The 8,943-nt window shown below is 53.8% G+C and overlaps 1 protein-coding gene across 2 annotated transcripts; it reads right to left on the bottom strand.

Moving 5' to 3' along the window:
* Window positions 1-5,334: 5,334 nt before the first annotated feature.
* RAB42 (RAB42, member RAS oncogene family) lies at window positions 5,335-8,428 on the bottom strand. 2 transcript variants are annotated; one of them, XM_065930208.1, is made up of 2 exons: window positions 8,180-8,428; window positions 5,335-7,530 (listed from the first exon to the last, which is right to left on the bottom strand). In XM_065930208.1, exons 1-2 carry the CDS (start codon window positions 8,416-8,418, stop codon window positions 7,107-7,109), a joined length of 663 nt encoding a protein of 220 aa, XP_065786280.1. In that variant the 5' UTR covers window positions 8,419-8,428; the 3' UTR covers window positions 5,335-7,106. The 2 variants fall into 2 exon arrangements, with proteins under 2 accessions (XP_065786280.1, XP_065786281.1); XM_065930209.1 differs by having other exon boundaries at window positions 8,325-8,418.
* Window positions 8,429-8,943: the final 515 nt, after the last annotated feature.

The following is an 8,943-nucleotide window of genomic DNA, read 5'->3' as shown; positions in this document are numbered from 1 at the left end:
CAGACTTGTGGGGAGGCCTTTCCGTGCAGGCTTCCATCTGTCTGTCGTTGTGGAGATCCTAGTATTTTCACCATCGTACAGAGGAAACCAGCTGCTTTGAGACCTCATGGTCGTGACCTTCAGTGGCACCTAGCATCATCCTGTTCTGTGCCTGGCAGAGACCTTTGTGGATCCTGAAGTTTCCAGGAGCTTCAGGGAGTGTGGCTGCCCACCCAGGGGCCACCAGCATGGACACATCCCCCTTGCCCCGCTTTGGGTCTCTGCCTCCTGAGACTTGGTCTGTGGTGGGACCCTGCTGTTCTCTCCCTCCCACCCTGAGTTTGGCCCCATGACCCCTCTCTTCACAGCTCATAGATCTCCTGAGTCAGCAGCTTAAAGTCTGTGCTGGATGTCACCGTTGCTTTTGGCTGAGGTCTCAACATAATAAGCACCCAAAGAGGCAGCCAGCTTCTCGCCTTCCTCCGGCATCACGTGTCGCTCAGTCATCACTCTTGTGGCCTCCCACCAGGCAGAGGATGTTGAAGGTTTGTGCTTTCTCCAGAACCTCCTGACGCTGCTGGGGGACAGTCAAAAGGATGTTCTGTTGGTGATTACCAAGCTGCAAAAAGCCTCCCACCGAGTTCCTGCAGTAGGAGCTAGTCATTGGCTTCGGCAGCCAAGAAGGAATCCAGAGTTAGTTTTGAATCTTCCATTGAGGACAGAAGGGGGCAGGGAATCCGGGCAGTTTACTGGCAAGAGCTGGGTTGAGTCAAAAGACCTCAGGTCTTGATCAGCTGCGTGACAGGTGAGTGCATTCCTCCAGCTGAGACATCTTGTCCTGTGTGCTCCCTGAGAGGCTTGTTCATCCAGCGAGTGTTTATAAGCTGTGGCCCCTGCCCATACCAGGCATGGCCAGCGATGATGAATGAACACAGGGAGCGTTCCTTCCACTGAGGGAAAGGGAACCTGCCTCCGTGACAAGAACTACAAAGCAGAGACTCCCAGGGTCAGGGGAGAGCGTCTGAGCAGTTGAGCTGTAATTTAAGGGATCCATGGGAAGGCAGGGTCACTTTAAAGGAGAGAGAGCTGCATATTTGCCAACCCCAGCGCAGTGTGGTGAAGTGAGACAGGCCAGGTCATGCGGTGTCTTGTAGGCCTCAGAAGAGTGGGTTTTACCCAGAAAGCAGGAACCATTGAAGGATTTTAGGCAGAAATGTGACATGGTTAGATTGGTGTTTTGAAAAGATCACTCTGGCCAGACAGTGGAGGGGATAAGAAAACATTTGGAGAAGCAGAGGTTCATAAGAAGGTTGTTGCCTGGACTGAGGTGGCCGTAACGAAGTGGAGAGAAGGGAGTTTGACAGCTGTTTTAAGTGGTGCACGCGTGGGCCTTGGTGACTGGATGTGGGGAGAGAGGTGTCACCAAGTATCTATAAGGGATCGCCTAACTTGGTGTCTGGGGTAGCTTAGCCTGGGTGCAAGGCCTTCTGCCTCACCAGTTAAGTAACCGGGCCCATCCGATTCCCAGAGCCCCGCACACTGAGCACGCAGACGACCTAACACATGCTGAGCAGCCCAGAGAGTGGGGAGCAGGGCTGATGAATTCGTGTGCTCCGGAGAGAACTTAGTAGGTGCCATGTCCTGTGCCGAGCACCTTCTGTGAATAAGCTTGTTTCCCCAACAAGCCTGAAGCAAAAGTGTCAAGCACTTTGCAATAATCTCATTTAACCCCATTTTTCAGTGAGGCAACTGAACTTTAGAGAGTTTAAGTAATCTACTCAGATCACACAGGTGGTAGTGATGGTGCTAAGGTTTCAACCAGGTCCCTCTGCCTCCAGAACCTGCTCCCCTGACTGTGCCCTAAACTCTCTCCCCAAGTCCTAGGGGAGGACAGAGAGGGGAGCGACAGTGCATGCAAAAGCCTGGGGGTGTGAGGAAGTCACCTCATCAATGTGGCTGAAGCATAAGGTGCTATGTCAGGAGAGAATGGTCAGTGGTGAGCAGAGTAAGTATGGGGGTGGACAGCCCTCAGGTCTAGTGGTGGGGTCTAGTGCCCATGTTTGGAGTTTGCCATGTGTGCGTCTTGCAGGGGGTTGGGAGGGTGTGGGGAGCCCAGCTGGCTGACCCTGGGCTTCCCACCCCTCTTCAGCCTGAGCATTCCCTCTCTCAGCTCTGGAGCATTTTAGGGCTGTGGGAAAGATCCCATCTGACAAGATTCTGATGCTAGTGAGAGTCGTGTCCGATTCTTTGAAACCCCATGGACTGTGTCCATGGAATTCTCCAGGCCAGAATACTGGAGAATACCGTTCTCTTCTCCAGGGGATCTTCCCGCCCCAGGGATTGAACCCAGGTCTCCCATATTGCAGGCAGATTCTTCACCAGCTGAGCCACCAGGGAAGCCCTCTGATGCTAACAGCAGGCATGTAAACAAAAAGTTTGAATCAACCAAAAGGCAGCTGTAGGGGGTGGCCACAAAAACAGGGGTGAGTTTTGAGGACCTAGAAGGCGCCATCTGGGATCAAGAAGCCATCCTGGAGGGGGTCCCTCCTGCATGGGGTAAAGCAGGGAGGAGGGTCGTGCTGGACTGAGGTCTCGCGGTTCCCTATAGTTGGGAAGGCTTTCCACAGTCCCTCAATGTAGTCCTTTATTTTCCAGGTAAAGGCCCCTTCCCTTCCTCTTTGTTTAAAAAAATGTGGCTGTGCTGGGTCTTTTTGAGGCACATGGGCTTCTCTAGATGCGCCCCGCGGGCTTAGTTGCCCATAACCTGTGGGATCTTAGTTCCCCAGCCAGGGACCGAATCCTGCATTGGAAGGCAGATTCTTAATCACTGGACCACCAGGGGAGTCCCACCCCTTCCCGTTCTGATGGGTGGACTCTCCCTCAAGGGTGGGTGGTTTAGAAGGCTGGGCAGGGGCTGAGCCCAGGACCTTTCCTGGCCAGCTAGACCCCTAGGCTCTACCTCCACAAAATTCCCGAAGGCCACCTCTACTGCCCTGGTGACGCCCTCGGCAAAGATGCCCTCCCTGCAGGCCCCGTGTGCTGACCCCTTTCTTCCCTCTGCTGACCTGAGTCCCAGAGCGCGGGCTATGCAGTGTGAAGCTTACCTCTCCCAACACTGGGACTCCTGCGGGACATGTCCCAGCCAGGGGTCCTAGAGAGATTCCCCCACATCTGTCACCCACTAGGGCCAGGATCTAAGAATAACTTTCATAAAGAAAAGGGAGAAGAAAACACAATGGGCCTGTTGCTATTTGTTGAAGTTGAGTTATGAGTACAAGAGGTTCTTCACAATCCTTTATACTAGTTTCTTTATTCTTGGTTATGTTTCAGATTTTCCCTAATGGTCTTAGAAAGCCCAGAGTTCCCCTGCCGGAGAACCTCCTCAAGGGAATCAGCCCGATCTTGAAGAGCTGCCCTCTAGTGGGGCAAATAGACACAGCAGAACCTGAAATCTGCAAAGAGGAGAGCCATTCCAATAAGTACCCTGAAGGCTCAGGGAAAGAAATGGGTTAGGTTGGACTAAGCTTTGATGGGTGAACAGAGTTTTGAGAGATGGAGGAGGGACATTCCAGACAAGGGAGTCACACACAAAAGGCCCAGAGGAGGCTTGTTGGCAGAAGTAGCCTAACATTTATTAAGTGTTAAGTAGCCTAACAATCCATGTCATAATTCTCTAACAAAACTGTGAGGTAGGAATCATTCTCATTTTACCATGAGGAAAGGCTTGGAGGCCAAGTAGCCTGTGGGGAGCCCAACCCATATCTCTGCAAGGGGTTAGGACCTTTAAGAACTTTGTTAGCATTTGGAATTCTTATTTCCCTGAAGTATATAGTTTAGTAGCCTCTGTTCCCTAACAGTTATAAGAGCAAAACCCTCAGGAAAAGAAGTGGACATCCACCTTCTGAACTCCTAGAGCCTAGTGAGGAGTACTGCCTTTGATTTGTCATTTGATCCTTTCTAAAACTTGTGAGTTAGGAAGTATTATCCCCATCTTACAGATGAGTCCACTGAGGCTTAGATGAAATGAGTTCCCCAAGGTCCCACAATTGTATATAGCAGAGCTGAGATTCAAACCCAGGTTTGACCCTATTTTTGGCAGCTGGGATAATGCAGTGGTTAAGAGGAGGCCATATTATTCTGAGTGTTGCAGGCTGATCAGATAACACAGCGAGGGAGTAAAGTGCTAGGGTCTTCCAAGCAAAGGGAACAGCATGTGCAAAGCCCAGGGCTAGGTGGTTGGGAACCTGGGCAAAGCAGGTGGAGATGCCATAGGACCAGATCAGACTGGACTTGGGGGGAAAGGGTTTGGATTTTACCCTGCAGGCAATGGGGAGCCAGGGAGGGATTCTAGGAGTAGAGAAGCCAGGTCAAATCTGTATTTTAAAAAGATCCCCTGGGGCAATGTGGATGCTAAATCACACCCAGCAGGCCTGAGACCCTCAAGATGGGTGATACAATCTACACTAAAGATTGGAGGCCGGGGGTGGGGGGCGGGGGGTGCTGCACTGAGACAGCAATGGCAAACTGGTTGGCAAATGGTACATAAGAAGTGCCCGATCAGAGCTGGACACCGTTCCTTCTGCCCAGATCTCTGCTCTTAGCTTGGTTCTTCCTCCTCATCTAGGTTCTCAAATCAAAGGCCATCTCCTGAGAGAGGCCCTCCTTGACCATCTGCTCTAAACGAGCCCCCATCACCCTCAGGCCCATCTCCCGGATCTGTGGTCTTTATAGCACTTACAGCTAGGACTCATTTAGTCCCACTTACTAGTTTTTTCTCTTCCACTGGAATGTCAGCCCTAGGACTGCTTTTCTGTCCTGTTCACTGCTGTATTCCTGGAGCCCAGATCAGAATAGATGCTCATTTTAAGACATTTTTGATAAAGGAATGATAATAACTATAAAGCAAATTATTTCCCTCTCTTGTCTACACTTTCTCATCGACGAAATGAAGACAGTCGTGCCAACCTTGCAGGATGGTCAGAAGAATGAGTGATGTTTTGAAAAGAGAAGGCAGGGAGAAAGTCGAGCACACAGAGGTTGCTCCCGGCCCAGGTGCCAAGGCGAGGAAGCTAAAAATCACCCCGAGTGAAACTTCCCAAGACCCCTAGGAAGGAGAGGTTTTCAGTGACAGCTTACTGAGGAGGAATCCGAGACTCAACCAGGTCGAGTAACTGGCCCCAGGTCACAAAGTGAGTAAAGGGGCTGTGCTATTTTTACTATGGCAACTGCCCTGCCCTGCCCGTGCCCACTGGCACAATGAGACTGCCCAGATATGCCCTTGACACCTGCTGTGTTGCTGTTCAGTCACCAGGTCCAACTCACTGCGACCCCATGGACCGGTCGCAGCACACCAGGCTTCCCCGTCCGTCAGTCTCCCGGAGCTTGCCCATGTTTCTGTCCATTGAGTCAGTGATACCATCCAGCCATCTCGCCCTCTGTCACCCTCTTCTGCCTTCAGTGAAGTGTAAAGATCCCTCTCTCCATAAAGCCCTCCTGCATTGCCACTGGATATTTTGTGCCTAGCAGCTTCTGTTGCAGGTTAAGTTCCCCAGCAGCCAGATTTTGAGAACAAAGTCAGTGTGCAGACTTTTATTTTTTTAGTATTTACTTGTTTGGCTGCACCGGGTCTTAGTTGCAGCAGGCAGGATCTTCAGTCTTCATTGTGGCATGTGAGATCTTTAGTTCTAGCATGTGGGTAACTGTTCCCTGCGCCGGGATCAAACCCGGGGCCCCCTGCATTGGGCGCTCAGAGTCTTAGCCCCTGAACCACGAAGGAAGTCCCCTAGACTTTTATATATAATTTTTTTCCCCACACCATGCAGACTGTGGGATCTCCAGTTCCCCAGCCAGGGACTGAACCTGGGCTCTTGGCTTTGAGATCACAGAATGCTAACCACGGGACCGCCAGGGAATTCCAAGGGTGCAGACATTTCTTCCCCCTTGTATTTTTGTGCAGACTTTTATTACGAAATTCTTTCTTAAAAAAATATTTACTTGACTGCACCAAGTCTTAATTGTGGCACTTAGGATCTTTAATCTTTATGGCAGCATGTGGGATCTAGTTCCCTGAGCAGGGATCGAAAACAGGCCCCCTCCATCAGAAGCTCAGGCTCTTAGCCACTGAACCACCAGGGAAGTCCCTATTAGGAGATTCTTGAGATCAATACCTGCTGGGTGGGGGAGGAAGGGAAGAAAGCCGGATTGAACAGGAGAATGTAGCTGTGATGCTGTCCTAACAGTGGCCTCAATGGACCCCATGGAGAGTGATGAAGATGGGTGTTTCCTTCAGAGTTGTCTAGAGTTGAGGCAAGAAGGCCAGGCCTTTGAACACTCCCCTCGCCCCCAACAGATCTGATGTATTGATGCTGGACTGGGCTGCCCCAGATGAGCAGGCAGTTCCCAGAGAGCAACCTGGGCTCCACCACCACATAGTACTCCCAGCAGCTAGGAGCTCTGGTGGGGAGGAGGCCATGGGTTCTTCAGCCCTGGGGGGAGATTTTGGTGGCTAACCAACAGTGTCCACCATGCGCCCAGCCAGAGAGCTGTTCATATTCATCCCTGCCTCTCCGACCCGTGGCCTTGGAGTAGGAGCACTAGGCAGCAATCCGGGCTTGAAGGCACACTTTCTCATCCAAGACTGAAGACCTGGCTCAGCCTGAAAGCCCCTGCCCCCTCCTCGCCTGTAGCAGCGTCCACACGCTGAGCCGCTCGGCGTCCAAGCCCAGGGACGCTGCCTGAAATGGCCACATCCTGGCCAAGAGAGGAAAGAGCGGCAGAGATGACAGTTCTTGCTATTCGATTCTCACTGTGTGGGAGGCTCTGGCTCTGGCTGAGCATAGCGCATCCATGATCTCAGTCATGCCCACAACCCCCCGTGAGTGGGGTCTGTTACGAGCTCCTCTGACTACAGAGGAGACAGGCTCCAGGACAGGAAGCTGCACACCTGGCCTCTTAGACCTTTCTGGTGGAAGAGGGGCTGAGCTCCAAGACCCCAAAATCCAGGAGGCGTGACTGTGCCCGGATATGGTTTGTAATAACTGTCTGAATAGATTCTGCCATTTGGCCTCCAGAGAGATACTAACACTCCCCATCCCACCAGCACTGCTTTAACCCTTTCCCTCCTAGAGTCAACACCTGCATGGGCCCGGGTGCTGTATCCGGCTGGGCAGCCTGGAGATCTGGGTGTTCTGGATGAGACGCACACCCCCCCAGTCCTCCTCCAATTTGATGTCCCCCTGCCACAAGGCCTGCTGGATGGTGTTGGCAAGGGTGTCGAAGGCCAGGTCCACATTGCAGTTACTTTTGGTGGAGGTCTCCATAAAGCCCGTGCCCAAGGAGGCAGCCAGCTCCTCCGCCTCCTGGGCTGAGACACATCGGGCAGTCTGCAGGTCACTCTTGTGGCCAATCAGCAGGAAGACGGCCTTGTCGGGGCCCTGAGCGGCCATGACCTCCTGGTGCCAGTCTCGGATGTGTTCAAAGGACTTCCGGTTTGTCACATCGAAGACCAGCAGGACGCCCACCACGTTCCGGTAAAAGGACCTGGTGATGCACCTGACGGCGGAGGGACGGTGAGACAGGGTTACGCCTTCGACACGCCGGGTCCTGCGTCCCCTCCATCCAGTGGCTGCCTCGCACCCCCATTTCAGCTCATTTCACACCACCCCCTGCTTCCCTTTGCCCCCGGTCTCTGTCTCTACCAAGTTACTGCGTGTTCCTCAGTCAGGGAGCAGTTTGATTCCCATACTCTCCTGACCATTTCTGGAGAAAACCTGACGTTTTCCTGATCGCAGGTTTCCCAGTTCTCTCCCTGGCAAACTTCTACGCATCCTTCACAGCCAACACAAATATCTCTTCTTTCCACCTCTCCCTGACACCTCCCTCCTTCTCGGCGCTTCTGTGGGCCCTCCCAGCACCCAGGTCATTCATCCCTCTAGGTTTCAATGTCGAATATTCCACTGGGGCCGGCCGGGCCAGGTCTCAAGCATCAAACTCAGAGGCTCAGCCCACCAGCTGTTATTTGTAGGATGCATGACTCAAGCGTGAAGGACCCGGGCCCAGGGCAAGGACCCCCCAGATCTCTACTTAGGCCACTGAGGGCGGCGACTCTGAGGGATCCCCATGGTCACCCCGCCCCAACCAGAAACCCCTCACCCCAAACCCTTCTCGTCCCTCCCCGGCCCACCTCCCACCCACCGCGCACCTGAAGCGCTCCTGGCCCGCCGTGTCCCAGAGCTGCAGCTTGACGCGCGGCCCGGCCTGAAGCTGCAGAGTGCGGGTATAGAACTCGACGCCCACCGTGGGCGCCGACTCGAGCTGTAGCTCGGGCTCGGGGATCCCGGGCTCACCCCTCATGTAGCACCGCAGCAGCGACGTCTTGCCCACGGCCGCGTCCCCCAGCAGCGCGATCCGAAACTGGTAGCGACAGCCCCCTGCCTCCATGGCCAGCGTCTCACCTCCCGAGGCCAGACTGCCAACTGTGCGCCCCCGCCCCGCAGCCACGCCCCCGCCCCGCAGCCACGCCCACGCCCCGTCTCTGGGCCCCGCCCCCCAGTCTCCGGGAGGCCCCAGAGACACCCACACCCGGGCCTGGAGAACCTGGGGCGTCTTCAGCAACGCCGAACCGTTCGCCGAGGAAGCCACCCGGCCCGGTGGAAACACCTGGACAGGTCACTTCCTCGCTCCGGGCCTCAACTTTCTCCTCTGTAAAGTGGAGACAATCTCTACTTCAAGGAAGAAGAGATTAAACTAGATAATGTGGGGAGGAGGGCTACAGAGGACCGATCACCACACCCAACGTGCCCTGGCCTGAGACTGACCAACAGCGCCAGAGCAACCACTGCATTCATTCTTTGGGGCGGTTTCCCTCTGCAGCCCCAACTCTCTGTTAGTCCTCTTGTTGCACCCCTGCTGCTGGACCTGGAGAAAGTTGATGGTTTATAGATGCACTTTTCTCACCCAGATGCC

The sequence above is a fragment of the Muntiacus reevesi genome, chromosome 3, assembly GCF_963930625.1.
Source record: "Muntiacus reevesi chromosome 3, mMunRee1.1, whole genome shotgun sequence".
NCBI lineage: Eukaryota > Metazoa > Chordata > Mammalia > Artiodactyla > Cervidae > Muntiacus > Muntiacus reevesi.
The sequence above is the reverse complement of the archived record's forward strand: the minus strand, read 5'-3'. Positions and strand labels throughout refer to the sequence as shown.

Coding starts and splice junctions, on each gene's coding strand:
- RAB42 (XM_065930208.1), bottom strand. CDS start 8,418: ATGGAGGCAGGGGGCTGTCGCTACCAGTTTCGGATCGCGCTGCTGGGG. Junction 7,531..8,179: donor GCGGGCCAGGAGCGCTTCAG/GTGCGCGGTGGG, acceptor CTCCGCCGTCAG/GTGCATCACCAGGTCCTTTT.